Source organism: Geotrypetes seraphini, chromosome 5 (genome assembly GCF_902459505.1).
Source record: "Geotrypetes seraphini chromosome 5, aGeoSer1.1, whole genome shotgun sequence".
Lineage (NCBI taxonomy): Eukaryota > Metazoa > Chordata > Amphibia > Gymnophiona > Dermophiidae > Geotrypetes > Geotrypetes seraphini.
Window position 1 is genome coordinate 80178353 of NC_047088.1, and position 20422 is coordinate 80198774.

The window sequence follows — 20422 nt, forward strand, 5'->3', positions numbered from 1 at the left end:
TAGTATATACCAACCTGTATGACAGCTTCAAATGTTATGGTCAGTTTTATTAGGGCAACAAACAGGTTCCTGGAGTAGCCTAGTGGTCAGTGCAATAGACTGCAGAGAAGGGACCCAGGCCCATATTCCACTCTAACTAGTACACTTGTAGTGGAAAGTGCGAGCCCTCCAAAACCCACCATATTGGCAGATTTGTTTATCCCAACGGACTCTGTACCAGTACCACCCATCTTGTACCAGTCTAAAAATTACACTTGGCCCCTTGGCTAAAGGATAAGCTGTATTATAGAAAAGCATTAGTCTCATATCTATGTCTTTTGAATGTTCTGATGTGTGCTCATTAGTTGTTTCATAAATATTTTGCTGACATTGTATTATATCTCTCTTATTTGAATTTCAGTGCTGTTGTACGTATATTTTTGAAATTGTTTCATGGCAGTCCTATTATTAAGTTTCAGTTTGATGATTTTGAGTTAACCTCACTCATTATATTTGGTCTTTTTACCACTGTTATTCTGTTAATAAAATAGTAAGTTTTATGTTGAACTGTATTTGCTGTACACCACCGTGGGTGAATTTCTTCATAAAGGTGATTAATAAATCCAAATAAATGAATATAGGTGACACCTGCAAGTATAAGGACTATTAGTGTGGTGTGCAATCGGGTCTAGCAGGTTTGGGGTAGATTTTGGAGGGCTCACCATACACTATAAGGGGGTTATAGGCACTCATATGCATACTCCTGTACAGTCAGAGCTATGGTCTTCCTACACTCACAAGGGGGTGGGGGGCACAATGGTTAGAGCTACAGCCTCAGCACCCTGAGGTTGTGGGTTCAAATCCCACACTGCTCCCTGTGATCCTGGGCAAGTCACGTAATCCCCCATTGCCCCAGGTAAGGTGATAGAATATGAACCTGGCAGGACAGAGAGGGAAAATGCTTGAGTACCTGAACGTAAACCACTAAGGGTTCCTTTTACAAAGGTGCGCTAGCGTTTTTAACGCACGCACCGGATTAGCGTGCGCTATAGCGCGCACTAGCCGAAAATCTACCGCCTGCTCAAAAGGCACTATTCCGCGCGTTAAGGCCCTAGTGCGCCTTTGTAAAAGGCGCCCTTAGACTATAAGTGGTATATAAATATTACAAATAAATAAAAATATGTATACCTGGGCTATTTTATGTGAAGTTCACTGCAGTGTCTCCTAGGGTGTCTCACTGCCCTGCTGGGATGTCTGTGTGGCCAATCTACTAAAAATGCTGGCTCCTCCTTTCAATGACTTGTTTTGTGTGTTTTTCTTATGGATATGTAATGATTCAGAAAGATAGATGTACTGAGGACAGACACATCTGAGAAACAGCCATTTGCGAAACAATAAGATAGAAGTTTTTCTGTTTCCAAAATGATCACATTCCTACTAGATTTCTGCAAAACGTCCCCTCCACGTTTTACCAGGTTTCCTCTGTCCCTCAATGGTTTTGATCATTTTGTGACTGGGATGTAGGAATTTGCAGTGTTAAGATCTGCAGAGAAATAGTGAGAATTAATGGTGTAGTTTGCTCCCGTCTCTCATCTCAGGGTACGTAAGTGGCTCCAGTTTTTTTCAGAAAGCATGTTATGAAACTTCAAAGAGGCAGATCAGACAATCTATTAGATTAAGAACGTTTGGACCCCCGAAGTCTATTAAGCTTAAAATATACATGGTTAAATAAAAAATAAACCTTTAAATTGAAGGATCTAGCATTTGTGGAGCCAGTGAGGCCTGCCTGTCCTTCCACTTTCATGGCAGTCTCTACCACAGACTGCTTAATCAGGCTGGCACCGGATTAACACAGGAATTTGCACTTAGAGCATATAGTTTATGCTTTCTTATCACCATACTTCAATTAATAATAAGAAACACCCTTTGTGCCCTGTGTCAAGGCATTTCCTGTGGCTCCCTAAATATAGTTGAAGTGTTGGAAAGAATACAAACTACAGTTTTGCCAAAGAAAATTGTTTTTAAGAAAAAAGTGACAGGAAGTTCTAAGAAAAAAATGACTCCCTCTCCTACCCCCTAAAAGTCTGCACAGAAACTATTATGGCTGCTGTGTAGAATGATACAGGGACAAATTTTTCCCCGTCCCCCGCGGGAACTCATTTTCCCGTCCCATCCCTGCGAGCTCTTTTCTTGTCCCTGCTCCATTCCTGCAAGCTCCATCCTCATCTGCACAAGCCTCAAACACTTTAAAATCATAAGTGTTCAAGGCTTGTGCAGTTAAGGTACAGATTATTGAAATGGGACAGAGACAGCAACAAAACTCACGGGCACATTTGTCCCCGTGCCATTCTCTAATCGGGACCACAAGAGGAGAGACTTGGATTCCCATTTCATTTGGCTCAAAATGGACAGGTTAATCTTTCTTTTACCATTTTGATACTGGAGTTCCAGTTTTGATCCTCCTTAGGGCAAGTTATGCATGTTCTATGAATTCTCAGAGATCGGTGCTCAGATCTTGCCTTTCTAACAAGAGTCCCAAAGCTTTTCCAAGTGCAAAATAAGAGTTATTAACCACGAAGGGACTTAAATCTTTAATTTTCTGATCTGGTCATTTGCCTTGTCCTTTAGGCCACATGGGCAAGCTGCAAGAATATACCGGTATTTTATATTTAGGAAGCCCACTTTAAAAAAAAACATCTCTTGAGGGATTTCATTCAGGGAAGCTGCTTTCATAAAGCAGAGTATGATAAAATGAGGAAAATGTAAAAAAAAAAAAAAAAAAAAAAAAAGACTTAAGAGAGCAATTGCAAAGTTCAAAAGTTTACATTCAGGCATGGACTTTGTTCAAAAATACCATCCTGGAAGACCAGACCTGATATATTCTACATATTAAAAAGAAGACAGAAAGAAGGCTAGACAACAGCCAGCATAGTTAAAAAGTAAAGTGAAGGAGTCTATTAGAGTTAAAAGAACATTCTTCAGAAAATGGAAAAAGGATCCAAATGAAAATAATAGGAAGTGGCATAAGGAATGGCAAATTAACGTAAACCACTAATATGGAAGGAGAAAGACTTTGAAAAGAAGTTACCTCATATGCAAATACACATAATAGAAACTTTTCAGGTATTCATATCAAGAAGCTGGTAAGAGAATCAGTTGGATCACTAGATTGATTGAGCAGTAGAAGGGACCTCAGGGAGGACAAGTCCATAGTGGAGAGACTAAACATAGAAATGGCAGATAAAGGCCCTATGTTCCCATCTATATCATCTGCTATCTTCTCTTCCATCTAAGAGATCCCCCATGCCAATCCCATCCTTTCTTGAATTCAGACCCGGTTCTTGTTTCCACCACCTTCACCAGGAGTATCTGGGCTCAAATGAACTTTTCTGAAATTGAATAAATCAAAGACAAATATACCATGGTTTGGGGCTTATGACTCGTTTCTGAAACTTATTTTAGGTGAATCATTTAAAATACATGATTTTGCCAAGATTCTTGGAGTTATAGTTGACTCTAATCTTACTTTTGAACAGCAGATTAATACTTTAGCGGAAAAAAAATTCTTTTCTTGATTAAGGAAGGAAGGAAACAAATTTTCTATACCGTTCTCCCAGGGGAGCTCAGAACGGTTTACATGCATTTATTCAGATACTCAAGCAATTTTCTCTCTCTGTCCCGGTGGGCTCACAATCTATCTAAGCTTTCCCTCTGCCGTGATCTGCCCAGGCAGAAACAGGAAGTTGTGTCAGAGGGGAAGCTTATGAGAATGGCTGCCACACCAACCTTTAAAAAATGTCCCGTGGTCCAGTTGACCCCTCCAGCCCCTCACAAAATCTCTGATGGTAAAGGGTAAAAGAGATGAAACTTGATATACCACCTTTCTGTGTGGTTACAATCAAAGCAGTGTACATATTTTAGACAGGTACTTATTTTGTACCTGGGGCAATGTGTTAAGTGACTTGCACAGTCAAAAGAAGCTGCAGTGGGAATTGAACTCACAACTAGAGAATGACACGGTGACAAAATTCATCACTGTTCCCGTCCCTGCAGATAACCGCGGGAAACCATCTTCATGTTATTCTTTAAGGAGAGAGGGAAGAATCAGAGCATGAATGGCCACATCCACTGACCCGCAAGCTTTGCTTTGAAGAATGCTGGTGTAGAAGGACTGAGGTTGAGATAGACACTACAGAATGACAGTCTCTGGTATCCAGAGCAGATATTGTGATGTCATAATGCCTCATTCCACCAGTGCCTAAGAGCCAATCACATCAAAGATATCACAATGGCTTCATTATCCTTGGCTCACATAAGAATCAGAGTATGAATGGCCACAACCACTGATCCTCAAGCTGTGCTTTGAAGAATGCTGGTGTAGAAGGACTGAGGTTGAAATAGACACTAGAAAATGACATGGGATTATTTCCCACAGTTATCCGCGGGGACGGGAATGGTGATGAATTTTTTCACCGTGTCATTCTCTACTCACAACCTCAGAGTGCTGAGCAGGCAGATCTAACTCATCCCTCCCACCCCCACCACACCACCCCAAAAAAGTAGACAAAGCATTGGGGTTCCAGTGATACTCCTGCCCTCAAAGTCCACCCTGGTAGCCTAACGGTGGCCCTGGCCCACCCCACCCCCACTCCCTGACCCCAATCCCAGCCATGTGTTTTGTCTTTGGATTTATCATCAAAGGGTTACCTGAGGCAGCAGATGAAATGAGGTCTATGTCAGGACCCAGGAAAACTTCAGAAGATAAGTCATATCATTTTCAGCATAAAACCGTTTGAATTACATGTTGAACCTTTATGAGAGTAACAATATACAGTATGCAATGATTGGATGGTGAGACCAATGCTGGGGACTTGTTCCTTCATTAGGTCTCTGGGTCTCAGTATATATCACACCATGAATTCAAGGACACTGTCATTATTATAAGACATTATTATAAGAGATCATCTGCATCTGGGATTACCGTATTTTCACGTAGATAACGCGCACCCGTGTAAAACGCGCACATGGGTATAGCGCGCAGAAAACAGAAATTTATGTACAGAAATTTTTATATACCGCGCACCGCGCACACCCGTATACCGCGCATGCTGCCCGACTCTCCCATCGCCGCCCGACTCTCCTTTCGCCCACCCCGACTCTCCTCTGGCCACCCCGACTCTCCTTTCGCCCGCCCCGACTCTCCTCTCCCCCTTGAAGTCCTGTCCCCACCATGAAAGCCTGATCCCCCCCCCCGACGTCCGATTCACCCCCCGCAGGACCGCTCGCACGCACTCCCACCCGCACCCCCACCCTGAAGGACCGCTCGCACCCCCACAGCCTCCCGACCCTCCCCCATCATGTAGAAGCTCCTACCGGTGTCCTGCTGCTTTCTCTTGGCGGTCCTGGCCCTTCCGTGAGCCCTGCACCTGCGCTGCTTCCTCTTCCAGCGGTTCGCCCTTTCTCTAACGTCAATCCCTCTTGCCCCGCCGACTCCCCGACACGATCGGGGCAAGAGGGAGCTCAAGCCCTCTTGCCCCAGCCAACCGCGGCACCCCCGACACGATCGGGGCAAGAGGGAGCTCAAGCCCTCTTGCCCCAGCCAACCGCGGCACCCCCGACACGATCGGGGCAAAAGGGAGCCCAAGCCCTCTTGCCCCACCGACTCCCCAACTCCCTGACAATATCGGGCCCATCCATCCCAAAGCCTGAGGCACATGGGCCCAACCCGACCATGTGCCCAAGGCCCCGCCCCCAGGAGGGACCTAAGGCTCCCAGGCCTATTCTGATTGGCCCAGGCGCCTTAGGCCCCACCAGTAGGCGGAGCTTTGGGACGGATGGGCCAATCCGGCCTCATTCCGTCATTGGCTGCCTGCCGGACAGGCGGGTTTGGCTCCCGTCTGTCCGGCCAACTACACAAAGGTACGGGGAAGGGGGGTGGGGGTGTCTTGGGGGGTCGGCCAGGGGGGTTGTGGGTCGGCTGGGGGGGGGCGGTCGGAGGTTCTCGGGGGGGGGCGGTCGTTGGGGGGAGGGGGGTTTGCGTCGAGGGCAGGAGGGCCTGGGATCCCTCCTGCCCATAATGTAGTGCGGGGTGGGGGTAGGGGGTCGCCGTGGCCAGGAGGGTTTGGGCTCCCTCCTGGCCCGATATTGTCGGGGAGTTGGGGAGTCGGAGGGGCATGAGGGCTCGGGCTCCCTTTTGCCCCGATCGTGTCGGGGGGGCAAGAGGGCTTGTGCTCCCTCTAGCCCCGATCGTGTCGGGGGTGCCGCCGTTGGCAGGGGCAAGAGGGCTTGAGCTCCCTCTTGCCTCGATCGTGTCGGGGGTGCCGCGGTTGACTGGGGCAAGAGAGCTTGAGCTCCCTCTTGCCCCAATCGTGTCGGGGAGTCAGCGGGGCAAGAGGGCTTGACGTTAGAGAAAGGTGAACCGCCGGAAGAGGAAGCAGCAGGCGCAGGGCTCACAGAAGGGCCGGGACCGCCAAGAGGAAGCAGCAGGACACCGGTAGGAGCTTCTACATGATGGGGGGGGGGGGTCGGGAGGCTGTGGGGGTGCGAGCGATCCTTCAGGGTGGTGGTGCGGTTTCAGGTGGGAGTGCGTGCGAGCGGTCCTTCGGGGTGGGGGTGCGGGTGCGTGCGAGCGGTCCTTCGGGGTGGGGGTGCGTGCGGTCCTGCGGAGGGGGGTGAATCGGATGTCGGGGGGGGGAACTATGTAAAAAAAAATTTATATAGCGCGCTCACGCGTATACCACGCCAGGTTATGCACGGTTTGTAAAAACACATATAACGCGCGCATTATATGCGTGAAAATACGGTATTTCTTTGTGTTTTGAGTGTTACAGTACAGTTTCCCAAGGATTGTTCAAGCATTTGCTTTAAGTGTTTCTGTATTATTTTGTCATAGTATAAACCCAGGACTGGTTTAGTCTGCTCCTTCAGTCAGGGACCTCTCTCAGCATAGCTTTACTGATTTTTCATGCTATGTTTCATTGCAGATGTCTCATGAAAATAACTGGCTCCAGAGCACCCAGGGGCTCTGTGGTGTGGAGTTCATCAACCCTGCAGTTTCCAAGAGCACAAGCATCAGAGCGGTAAGAAAGCCCCATAGCCAGGTTGTACTGCAGGCTGCAGTGCACCATAATGGCTCTGAGGTTAGCAAAGAGCTCCAGGTTCTCAAGGATAGGCTGTGTCAGTTCTGATTTTCTTCTTTTGCAGGTGCAAGTCTTTAGATGTCCCTTGGTCCAGTTGACCCCTCCAGTTGACCAAAGTGGACTTGGCTGATCCATAATAACCAGTCATAAGCTCACCAAGACAATGAGGGCTGGATTCTGTATAGGATGCCTGGTCTCAGCAGCCGCCTAAACGGCTTTTGAGAATCGCACATGGGCATCCTATATAGAATTGCATCTGTCCTAACGGACAGATACCTAACCACCACGATTCTTTAACCAGCATCCATGTCACAGAGAATTGCTTTGCCACTGAGCTGATCATGGCAAAGGAATCTTCCACGATCAGTTTAGCGGCCACAACAGGGAACACGTCCCCACCCCCACAAAGATGACCAGCAAGAGGGATGCCTATTCCCTCCTGCCGCTCCCCCCCCCCCCCCCCCCGGAAGATCACCGGCAGGAGGGATGCCCAGTCCTAGAGTAATTTTGGCATTGGCGCATGACAAAATTAACACATGGCCATTAATTTAAAAATAGGAAAAGTGGCCATTTTGCCTAAGAAATAAAAATATAAAGAGGGGGACAAGTTACAGCCAATGTAACAAGAGTGATAAAGTGCATATGTTGAAGTAAGAAAAAAATCACTCTATAGACCTTATTCAAAGAGTTATATGGATGATATAACAAAGTTCACAAATACTTGCTCAGAATCATGGAGGGGAAAACTGGGGCGAACCCCAGAAAAAACCACCTCACAGCCCAATCATCACATGGAAAGTAAACAAAAAGTTATATCATTTCATATATATTTTGTGTTGTAGAAAACCACTAACGTTCAGCACATTGTTTACTTGAGCATACGTCAAAGCTTTAGAAAAAAACTAAGGGAACTTAACTTGCAGCTTGCAAGTTCCGACGTGCACGTTTCGATCCTGCCTCAGGGAATACACAGTAATGGGTGGAAAAAACACTCATGCGATGGATATGAAAAAGGTTCAAAAAGGACTGCTGTCTCACATGAAAAGAAGCACGTATAGCACGGGTTGTCTGCTTTGAAATGGCATTAGCGTGTGGGGATGACCTCATAAGCATGTACTAATGCCACTTTTGACCGCAGTTTGATGAAAGAGCCCCCAAGCCTTTTATCCCTTCCTCTCGGTGGAAGCGACATTTATATATTAGTAAGCACAGATTAATCAGCTAATGTAGTGTTATCAGTGCAGTGGACAGTAGCGCAAGCTTGCAGTACTGTCTATTGCACTAAAACAGAGCCTTTTCTTTATAAACACCTGCGTTAGCTTCCTAACTAGGGAGTGGGCTGGGGGCTGGGTTAGAGAGTTGCGTGAGGACAGAAATCCCACCCATCCCCGCCCGTCCCCGCCAGGATCCTCTCCATCCCCACCCGTCCCCGCCAGTATCCTCTCCATCCCCGCCCATCCTCACCAGGATCCTCTCCGTCCCCGCCCGTCCCCGTCAGGATCTTCTCCGTCCCCACCCGTACCCGCCAGGATCCTCTCCGTCTCCACCCATCCCAGCCAGGATCCTCTCCGTCCCCACCCGTCCCCGTCAGGATCCTCTCCATCCACACCTGTCCCCGCAAGGAATTACTTCCATCCCCACCCGTCCCCATAAAAAGCAGCAATTTCTTCTGACAGGATCATCAATTCCGCAGTTTCTTTTGTGTTTGCGCTGCTGTTTTCCTTGTGTAATCTCTTTGGTGGAACCCTTTTTTTGTTTTCTGTTCAAGTAATTAACTTATAAACCCCCTCTTTTATTAAGGCTGACGTGTCCATTATATTATATGGACGAACCCTGCTTCCAAAGCCTTCCATCCCCATGGGAGTCCCGTGGGCCAGAGGGGGGTCCCTGTGGGAGTCCCGTGGGCCAGAGGGGGGTCCCCGTGAGAGTCCCGTGGGCCAGAGGGGGGTCCCCGTGGGAGTCCCGTGGGTTAGGGGGGATTCCCGTGCGAGTCCCATGGGCCAGAAGGGGGTCCCGTGGGAGTCCCGTGGGCCAGAGGGGGGTCCCCATGGGAGTCCCGTGGGTTAGGAGGGATTCCCGCGATCCCCATTCCCACGCAGACCTCTAGTCTGGGTGAGACGGTTGGGAGGAGGAATGGCCAGTTGTGACAGCTTTTTTACACGGGTTTTTACTGTGCGCTATGTGTCCTGACTTGGGTTTACCAGACGTCCATATTTACCTGGACATGTCCTCGTTTCAGAAGACTGTCTGGGCGTCCGAACGGGTTTTCAGAACCCGGCAGATTGTCTGGGTTTTGAAAATTGATGGAAGCTCAGGACCCCAAGTCTGGAGGGCAGCTGCGCGTGTGCAGACGTGACGCAGCGAAATCAATATACATGTGCGCATATGTGTGACGCCAAGGCACACTATTTTCAATTGGCAATCTTACAATCGTACATTGACAGGATGTACTTCAATCTACCTTAATTAATTTAATATACTTTAAAAAGTTTTTGATTGTTATATTAAGTATTAAAAATGGTGTGTGTGTGGGGGTGTTCTTTTCTATTCAAATGGAGTTGTTTTCATTACTTTGATTGAATTATGTTGTTAACCGCTTTGATCCTTTTTCGGCTAGTTAAGCGATATTTAAAGATTTTTAATAAACATAAACATGTGCACATGAGCAGATGCCCTCCAGACGTGACCCAGAAGAGACGAGATGTGTGTGGGGCCAGGGCTGTGGGTAACGGGATAATCGCACGCCAGACGCCAGCACGCCGACAATCCAGCGCAGACAATTCGGCGGAAGACAGAAGCGCGCGGGGGAAAAAATAATTTTTAAAGAGCTCCAACTGGGGGTTTGGGGTGACAACCCCCCACTTTATTGGTTGGTGTTTGTGCTGCCGTTGCGGGGGGGGGGGGGTGTGGGAGGTGAAACCCCCCACATTCTAGAGAAAATGGGGACTTTTCCCGAAAAAAATTAGAAAAAGTTCCGTTTTCGCTATAATGGAGGTTTCCAACCCCCCGAGCCCCCCTCCAACAGCAGCGCGAACACTAACCAATAAAGTGGGGAGGTTGCCACCCCAAACCTCCCGTCGGAGCTCTTTAAAAATTACTTTTTCCCCTGTGCGCTTCTGTCTTGTGCTGAATTGTCGGCGCTGGATTGTCAGCGCGCTGACGTCTTGCGCTCCACTGTCTATGAACCGGTGGGTGGAATGGAACAGGTCCACTCATCCTCGGGTAACCCTATTCTGACTGCCAATAGTATAGCCAAACTTATCATCGCAAGAGTAGGGAGTAAGTGCAGCAGTGCTAGCAACAATCTGGTAATACAGTGCCCTGTCAAAGATTATGCAGTGACACCACCCCAAACTTTCTGCACCCCTGATCAGCATCCCACATCTGTCCTGCATGTGCTGCGGAGGACACACAGCATAAGGGTACTGTATTACATACCTGGGTTGATAGCACAGGCCCTCCGTGCTACTGGACCAGGCATGTAACACAGCTCTGGAAACTGTCTCAGTGACAGCTGGCTGGAACAGTCTGCAACCAGTTTTTGTTCCCCTCCCCCCATCAGACTCTGCACTACCAGTCAAGCTTCCACACCCCTGCACATCTCAACAAACCCCAATTAGGCAAACATCCCCTTCCCCTTCCCCTTCAATATATCTCCCCAATTCCCAATCAATACAAGTCCCTCCCACAAACATGAACCTTGCCCTTTCAAGAAGCTGCACCCTTTAGATTAAAATCTTTCCCCTATAGTTTCATAGTTTATTAAAATTTGATAAAACGCTTAACATGACATTTCAAAGCGTTGTACAGTAAAAATAAAAAATAAACAAAAACAAAAACAGTACAAAAAAAGACTTACTTTGGGGGAGGGGGGAGAAAGGGTAAAGCAAAAAGGATAGAAGGGGAAAAATTACAATTCTTAAAAAAACAAAGGAAAGAAATGAAAGGAAAGTATTGGTAAATAATTAAAATTTGTGAGAAGTGAAAATAGATTAAGAAGGCATGGGATACATCTCGTATGCATCTTTAAAAAGAAAGCATGTTAAGCTACTCTTGAATTTATCTAGGCTTTGTTCTGCTCTTAAATATAATGGAAGTGAATTCCAAATGGAAGGTGCCGTTACCGAAAAAATGTATGCACGGCGAATGCCAATTATTTTTAGTGAAGGAGCATTAAGAGTGTGTTGAGATGAGGACTTTAAACTTCTGGGGGGATCATATGGAATAAGAATTCTGTCTATAAATACTGGTGAATTGGTCTGTCGGGTCTTAAAAGTACACTCCTCCAACTTCCTGCTGTGGGTTAGCTCTGGTGGGGCAGTGCTGCCAGGCAGCAGTGGTCCTTCTCCTCTGATACCTGGATTAGCACCAAAACTCAAAATGGCACCAATGACCTAATGATAGCTTTGTGGTACTTTGGCGGCAGCAGCAGAGGAAGACTACTGCCACCTGGCACTACTCTCTCACCAATGCTGACTCCCGAGTAACTCCCATTGGGGGAGGGTGGAACTAGAGAGGTAAAGGTTTTAATGACTTAGGGGCGGGGCTTCTTGAAGGGTGGGATTCTGATTGGGGGCGGGGGCCTTATGAGGGGAAAGGTGGGACGGTGCCCCCATCCAGCTGTCTTTTGTGACACTCAAGCACCCGGGGCTGTGTTAAATGCCTGGACTAGTAGTGCAGAAGGTCTATGCTATCAGCTCAGGCGTGTAATGTGGCATCTCTGTGCAGTACATGCAGGACACCCTCCCTACATGTACTGCACAAGCTTTGAAGTTACGGCACATTAATTTTTGCATTAAATATTTGCCGCACTTTAGTAAAAGGGCCCCTTAGTTAGCAGCATATGGGCTCAGCAGGAAAATTATTATTTATTCTTATAATTATTCATATAGTTCGACTAGCTAAATGCAGCATTTTACAGACTCTGTATAAACCAGTCTCATCTCCTTGGTGCTTACAATCTAATAAGACAGTGGGCGAAGCTTTTCCTAAACCCCCATCTTTTATCACGCTGTGCTGCCGAGCAGTGCGAGCTAAATGCCGAGCCGCCCATTCTATTTCTAATAAATAAATAAGGCACTTGGACCTTTAAATCAAAAGCAGTGTGACCAGCTGCGAGGAGTGAGGCCTAACAAGAGTGTCTGAAGAAGCAGCCTAGAGGTGGCCATATGCAAGTTCAGGGCTTGACAGTGGCCTCATAGAGGTGTTATACTGGTATTGAATCTGGCAAGAGAAGGAGCACGACACGCGTTCAGGAAGGAGGTGGTAAGTGGTCCTGCATTAACTGCGCATTAGGCAGTGGCAGGTGAGTCAAATTCAGAGCTGCTGTATTTCATGAACTATAGGAACTGCGCTTGTTGAGGAAGGTTAGGCATCTCTTTCATTATAATCATTTTTCAATTTTAGTTCAGTCAGATATATTATCTTCATTATTACAATGTTATCTAGCTCAGTAACACAAAAACCTGCCTTTACAGATTGCAACTGATTCATAAAGCTGCTGCGAAATTGATCTTTGGGAAACATAAATCTGACCATGTGACTCCGTTGCTTCAGAGTCCTCATTGGCTCCCGGTTTATCTTAGAGTTCAATTGAAATGTGTTTGTGTTGTTTTTAAAATCCTATATGGTATCTTTACCCCTCTTATTCCTTTATCTTGGAATGCATATAGATTCTCTTTTGCAAGAGGCAATCAACAATTTAAATTATCTCTTCCTTCAAAACAAGGGATTAAAGGAGTCAAGATTTTTAAGTTTTCTCAACTTTGGAATGATCTTCCGCTTCTTTTAAGGAGTTCTGGTTCGCTTCAGTTTTTTCGTAAAACTTTAAAAACCACTTTGTTTGTTAAACATTTTGAAAATTAATTTTTCTGAAATTCAGTTTTTATTTTTTATGGTTTTTATCTGTTAAGTTAACTATTGTAAACTGAGTCAAGCTTTCTTAGAATGATGACTCGGTATACCAGAAAAGCAAGCGGAGGGAAGAGGAGACAGAGCTCGGGGAAGCGGCGAGAGTTCGCTCCGCCCCCCCCCAACGCGTCAGAGCCAGCGCCGGACTCCCCCTTGAAAGGGGAGGAGCCAATGCGGCACACGCGGTGCTTTGAGGGAGAAAAGAGCAGCGAACCTGAAGATTTGCTTCAGGTAAGAGAGGGGCAGCGTTTGGTGCCGAGCACCAGAAAAGCAAGCGGAGGGAAGAGGAGACAGAGCTCGGGGAAGCGGCGAGAGTTCGCTCCGCCCCCCCCCCAACGCGTCAGAGCCAGCGCCGGACTCCCCCTTGAAAGGGGAGGAGCCAACGCGGCACACGCGGTGCTTTGAGGGAGAAAAGAGCAGCGAACCTGAAGATTTGCTTCAGGTAAGAGAGGGGCAGCGTTTGGTGCCGAGCACCAGAAAAGCAAGCGGAGGGAAGAGGAGACAGAGCTCGGGGAAGCGGCGAGAGTTCGCTCCGCCCCCCCCCAACGCGTCAGAGCCAGCGCCGGACTCCCCCTTGAAAGGGGAGGAGCCAACGGCGCCTAGCCGTTCGGCGCCAGGCGAAGGCGTGCGCCTTTGCAGAGGAGCCTGCAGAAGGAGCCAGGAAGCAGGGCCGACTAACAGGGAGCCCCAATGCGTAAGTAACATCCAGTTATTGTTCTACTGATCTTTTGTTTGTTGTTTATTATTACCTAGTCACACAGCACACCGAGAGACAAGCACTCTCAAACAGCTCAACAGCACCAACACAACCAAGACCAGCGATCAACAAGAGGACTGCTATCAAGAGGGCAGGACACACACAACTGAGAAGGAGAGCAAGACATGAGCGCCCACGGAAGCCGGAAGATGAGCTTTCCAGTATTCTGCACCGGCTGCAGTATGTATGACTACCTCCCCTCGGGGACTAGGGCATACATTTGCAGCCGATGTGAGGAGCTGGACAGCCTGAAACTGCAAGTTCGGCTGCTGGAGGGAACTGTGATGGAACTCGAAGAACTCCTTGCCAGGAAGGAGGAAAACTGCATACAGGAGAAGTTGCTAGGGGAGCCCGACACCGGCGAAGGGATCGTGGAACTGGAAAGATTCATCGAGGAAGCCCATCAGCAACACGTAGAAATCCCAGGTCTAGAAAGCTGTACCCTGGATACCCAGAAAGACGGACTGGAAGAGAGGAGAGAAGACACACATGCAAATCCAGAAAAAACCGAAGATGAGGTAGGAGACATCCACACACAAGAAGGAAGAGAGAAAACACAGGGAGAGGTCCCCCCATCTGAAGAGACGAAACCAAATTCAAGAGTAGCTCCGGAAGAAGAAGACTGGCCCTATACCGTAGACGTGGACTTACGACCCCCAAGGAACCCTCGAATAAAGAAGATGGGGATCATCGTAGGTGACTCCATTATACGTCACGTGGACAGCCACACCGCAGGAGGAAGAGAGGACAGAATCGTCACCTGTCTGCCTGGAGCAAGAGTCAAGGATGTGGCCAACAGGATCTCCAGGATCATAGACAGCGCAGGGGGAGAGGATACTGCTGTGCTCATCCACGTGGGAACAAATGATGTGAGCGGACGGAAGTATGACAGGGAAGAGATGAAGGGCCAGCTCCGCTCACTTGGAAGATTGCTGAAGATCAGGGAGGTGAGGGTGGCCTTCTCCGAGATCCTCCCAGTACCAAGAGCGGATGGAAAGAGACAAGGGGAATTGCAAGCTATTAACGCCTGGATGAGACGATGGTGCGAAGAAGAAGGCTTTGACTTCGTGCGCAACTGGACGGCGTTCTGGGGAAAAAGCAAGTACTACAGAAAGGACGGACTACACCTCAACAAGGAAGGAGCAAGAGTATTGGCGAGCAACTTGAAGAGGGCCATCGAGAAGGCTTTAAACTAATAAATAGGGGAAAGCCGACAGTCGACCACCAGTCGATGGTACGGACAACAGGATGCCCCGATGAAGGATCAATGGGCTACTACTCATACACAGGAGAGGACGAACTCACAGCAAATAAGGAAGACAAGGCAGGAAGGGACAACTCAGACACAGGAGGGGATGACCACACAGCAAATAAGGGAGACAACACTGGAGCGGTTAAGGAGACCGTGAAAGAAACAGTAGGGACAGCAAAGAGCAGAAAGTCCAAAAAAGTAACTCGAAGAGAACTCAAATGTATGTATACCAATGCTAGAAGTCTAGGAAACAAAATGGGGGAACTAGAGACAATAGCAAGAAATGATAAGTTGGAAATCATTGGCATAACAGAAACATGGTGGAATGAAGAAAACAAATGGGACACAGTACTTCAGGGATACAAACTATATAGAAGAGATCGAGTAGGGCAGAAAGGTGGAGGTATTGCCCTATATGTTCAGGAAGGAGTAGAATCTGTTGAAGTGGCTACGACGGAAACGAAAGAGAAGCTAGAGTCCCTCTGGGTCAAGATTCCTGGCCAAAACAGTGCAGACACGAAAATTGGCCTTTTCTATCGTCCCCCGGGACAGGCGGATGAAACTGACTCTGAAATGATAGAGGAAATCAAACGAGAATGCAAGACGGGCAATGTAATAATATTGGGAGACTTCAATTTCCCGAGGATAGACTGGAAACTAGGAACCTCCAACTGCGGCAATGAGGTCAAGTTCCTGGAGGCGCTAGGGGATTGCTTCCTGGAACAAATGGTAAAAGAGCCGACAAGAGGCAACGCCACCCTGGACTTGGTGCTAAATGGCCTCACGGGACCGACAAAAGAAGTAGAAGTTACGGCACCGCTGGGGACGAGCGATCACAATGTGATCATCTTTAAGCTTGACATCGGGAATAGAAAAAGTGCCAAAACCTTAACCAAAACCTTTAACTTTAAAAAGGGCAAATACGATTGCATGAGAGCCATGGTGAAACAACGACTCAAAAAAAAAGGTGGATAAACTTGAAACAGTAGAGCAGGCATGGTCCCTACTGAAAACTACTATCACAGAAGCACAAAACCTATACATTCCGAGGATCTCCAAAGAAAGGAGAACAAAGGGTAAAGGAGAACCAGCATGGCTTACCAGACAGGTGAGGGAAACCATACAAGAAAAGAAGGACTCTTTCAAAAAATGGAAACACATGAAAACAACCGAAGCATGGAACAAACATAAAGACGATCAGAAGAAATGTCACAGGGCGGTGAGGGATGCCAAAAAGGACTATGAAGAAAAAATAGCGCAAGAGGCCAAAAACTTCAAGCCCTTCTTTAGATACGTGAAAGGGAAAAAACCCGCAAAAGAGGCGGTGGGACCCCTGGACGATCAGGGAAGAAAAGGGTACATTAAGGAAGATAAACAAATTGCGGACAAACTAAATTCCTTCTTTGCGTCCGTCTTTACGGAGGAGGATACCGCAAAAATACCAGAAACTGTGAAAGTGTTTAGTGGAGTAATAGAAGACAGCCTCACCACAGTTGAAGTAGATTTGGACCAGATATACTACCAGATCGACAAACTTAAAAGTGACAAATCCCCTGGACCGGATGGAATTCACCCGAGAGTCTTAAAGGAATTGAAGGTTGAAATCGGAGAGTTATTGCAAAAACTCGCCAATCTGACAATCAGAACTGGACAGATACCAGATGACTGGAAGATAGCGAACGTCACGCCAATTTTCAAAAAGGGATCAAGAGGAGAACCGGGCAACTACAGACCTGTGAGCCTTACGTCTGTCCCTGGAAAGATGGTTGAAGCACTGATCAAGGATAGCATAGTCCGGCACTTAGATATACACGAATTGCTGAAACCCAGTCAACATGGGTTCAGGAAAGGGAAATCATGTTTAACGAATTTGCTTCAATTTTTTGAGACCGTGAACAAGCAAATTGATAGTGGAATGCCGGTGGACATAATATATTTGGACTTCCAGAAGGCATTCGACAAAGTTCCGCATGAAAGACTTCTCAGGAAACTACAATGCCATGGAATAGAGGGAGATATACACAGGTGGATAGGCAAATGGCTAGAAAACAGGAAGCAGAGAGTGGGCATAAATGGGAAGTTCTCAGACTGGGAGAAAGTGACTAGTGGTGTGCCCCAGGGCTCGGTACTTGGGCCGATCCTATTTAACATTTATATCAATGACCTTGAAGACGGAATATCCAGTGAGATCATTAAGTTTGCAGACGACACAAAGCTATGCCGGACAATCAGAACGCAGAAAGATAGCGAAGAACTCCAGAGCGACTTGTATCAGTTAGAGAAATGGGCAGAGCAATGGCAGATGAAGTTCAACGTGGAGAAATGCAAAGTAATGCATTTAGGCAGTAAGAATAAGGAACACGAGTATAGAATGTCAGGAGCAACTCTTGGTAAGAGCGAACAAGAAAGGGACCTGGGTGTACTGATAGATAGGACCCTGAAGCCGTCGGCACAATGCGCGGCAGCGGCAAAAAAAGCGAACAGAATGTTAGGAATGATAAAGAAAGGAATTATGAGCAGATCGGAGAAAGTCATAATGCCGCTTTATAGAGCAATGGTCAGACCACACTTGGAATACTGTGTCCAACATTGGTCTCCCAAACTAAAGAGGGATATAAAACTGCTGGAGAGGGTGCAGAGACGAGCAACGAAGCTAATAAGAGGTATGGAGAACTTGGAATATGAGGAACGACTCAAGAAACTAGGTCTGTTCTCCCTTGAGAAGAGGAGGCTGCGAGGGGACATGATAGAGACGTTCAAAATACTGAAAGACATCGATAAAATAGAGCAGAAAAACAAATTATTTACACTGTCCAACGTGACACGGACAAGAGGACATGGTTTAAAGCTAAGGGGGGACAAGTCCAGGACAAATGTCAGGAGGTTCTGCTTTACGCAGCGAGTGGTGAACGCCTGGAATGCTCTTCCACAGGAGGTTATTAAGGAATCCACTGTGCTAGGATTCAAAGGCAAATTAGATGCACATCTCCTTATGAGAGGCATAGAGGGATATGGGTGGTAAAAACTACATCAGGTGTATACCTGACTGGGCCTCCGCGTGTGCGGATCGCCGGACTCGATGGACCATGGGTCTGATCCGGAGATGGCAGTTCTTATGTTCTTATGTTCTTATATAAAGCCAAGCCTTAGATTAGATTAGATTAGACACAGTCTTCATCCAATTCTTTCCTTTTGAGACACTCAGGATCAGACTAATAGTGACATCACAGCCCTGGACGTTTGGCGTCCTTTAGAGCCGGCACCCAGAGCCAAAGCCTCACCTTGTCCATAGGTTAAGACAGCCTTGTTCCCCTCTATATTCTCCCCCACACATTCTTCTTCTCCTTCTCCATATATCCCCAACCTTCTGCATGCTTGGTCCCCCCCCCCCCCCCAAACATTCACTCCTCCTATACATTCCTTCAATCTCATCTCCCCAACACATCACCTCTCATTACTCTCTTTCTCTCCCCCAACTCATCCCCACCTTTGGCCCCATTCTAGACAGTCTTCAGCTCCTGCTGCTCCCATCTGTCAGACTTCACCAGCTTCAAGCAGGTGGTTCCCCTTTCCCTGTCTTTCCTGGTTAAAATTGTGCAGTAACATTATTACTTATAAAGGTAATAGAAACGTAGTATATTAAATGCATGACTCAAATATATAACAAAATGAAGAACAATACATTTTTTAAGTCCCCTTTATGAATTTTCTTCAAAAACTGTGCAACAGAGCAGAACAAAACAAATGGAAACATACTCATCAAACAAGTTATTTCAGTCTCATGAAGAGAGCAATATAAACCAAGTTGCAAGCATGAGTTGTTATATTGAGGCAGACCAGTGGTCCTATTTCCAACAATGGCCACAAGTACTTGGTGAGATTTCAAAAGAGTAAACAGTACATCGATAAGTAATCCCATCTGAGCACAAGGAAAATAAGCTTTTGCAGATTCGAAGCAGTTTTGGGTTCCAATGTGGGAGCAGATTACTAGCATGTAAGAAAATCAGTCTAATTTGAGTTATAAAATTATTATAGATCAACGGCTTTATCTCATCTATTCCCCCCTTTACAAAACCGCACAAGTGGTTTTTAGCGCTGGCCTATGCGCTGAATACTCTGTGCTGCTCCGACATTCATAGAGTTCCTAGGAGCGTCAGAGCAGCACAGCACTAAAAACCGATTGTGCAGTTTTGTCCATGAATGCTTAGTAGAACGTTATATGTCTCACTAAAAAGTTATGAGGAGGCTGCTGCAATTAAAAGGTGGAGCTTCTCAATGTTTAAAAATGTTGATCTTTGCAAAACGCAAGTCTGACCATGTCTCCCCACTCCTAGCCAAACTTCACTGGCTCCCAGTGATTTCCAGAATCCATTTCAAATGCTCCTGTCTGGCTTTTAAGATCAATCACGGCATCCTTCCTCCCTTAATCCCACTATTTTATAACTCCTCGAGTCCTGACTCTACCAGACCCGCCCAAAGGTATAAACTATCCTTCCCCTCTCTATACGGTATTCGCTATGCAGGCAAACTGGGGAAATCCCTTCTCTTCAGAATCACAGGCCTTTGGAACGACTTTACTACCCCGCTGCGGAACCTGGGCTCCCTCCAATTATTCCACAAGCAACTGAAAACCTGGCTTTTCACTAAAATGTAATTCTATCCTCCCTTACTCTTCTCTTCTATATATACGTTCATGTAAACTTTTTTTTTCCTTCTCTTCCTATATTTTAAGTTTTTGTAAACCGTGCCGAGGTCCACATCCGTGGAGATGATGCGGTATATAAACTTAATGTTTAGTTTAGTTTGGGCTCCTTTAGATTTCTATTGTCAAAATACCCCAGTTTTCTGTGTTTTTACCTTAATATTCGTGCACTAGTGGTTCCATTAGCATGCAAACATTTTTAAAAATTACTGTGGGAGCACTTACCATCACCTGGTTAATGCAGGAGCACCCGCTCTTTGCTTCTGACACAACCTCTTCCCCCCCCCCAAAAAAAAAAAAAAATTAGCACATGGTTAGTACACACACATTCTAAAATTACCCCAGGTTAGTGTAGCACTTCCTGTGGCACCTTAGCACCTAACACAACTTAGGGCCTCTTCTATCAAACTGGGCTAGCAGTTTGTAGCGTGGTGTGCCGCGCTGAATGGCCCACGCTGCTCCCAACGCTCACCGCGCTACAAACTGCTAGCGCAGTTTGATAGAAGAGGCACTTAGTAAAAGGGTCCTCAAGAGATACACAATTATCCCCATCAGTGATCTATGGCTATAATCAATAAAGTTCAAATGCCAAAAGTTTGGGGTGTGCATTTTTTTTTAAATTTGTGAAGGGCCTCCACATCCATAGTTATCTAGGGAAACAATTCTCTTTTCCTGCTATTCAT

The 20422-nt window shown here is 46.7% G+C and overlaps 1 protein-coding gene across 1 annotated transcript in view; it reads left to right on the forward strand.

Moving 5' to 3' along the window:
- AKAP4 (A-kinase anchoring protein 4) overlaps positions 1 to 20422 on the forward strand; it is a 79981-nt gene that overhangs the window by 16914 nt on the left and 42645 nt on the right. The window contains exon 2 of the mRNA XM_033946033.1: positions 6963 to 7058. Coding sequence (XP_033801924.1) covers positions 6963 to 7058 — 96 coding nt within the window. The remainder of the gene's footprint in view (positions 1 to 6962; positions 7059 to 20422) is intronic.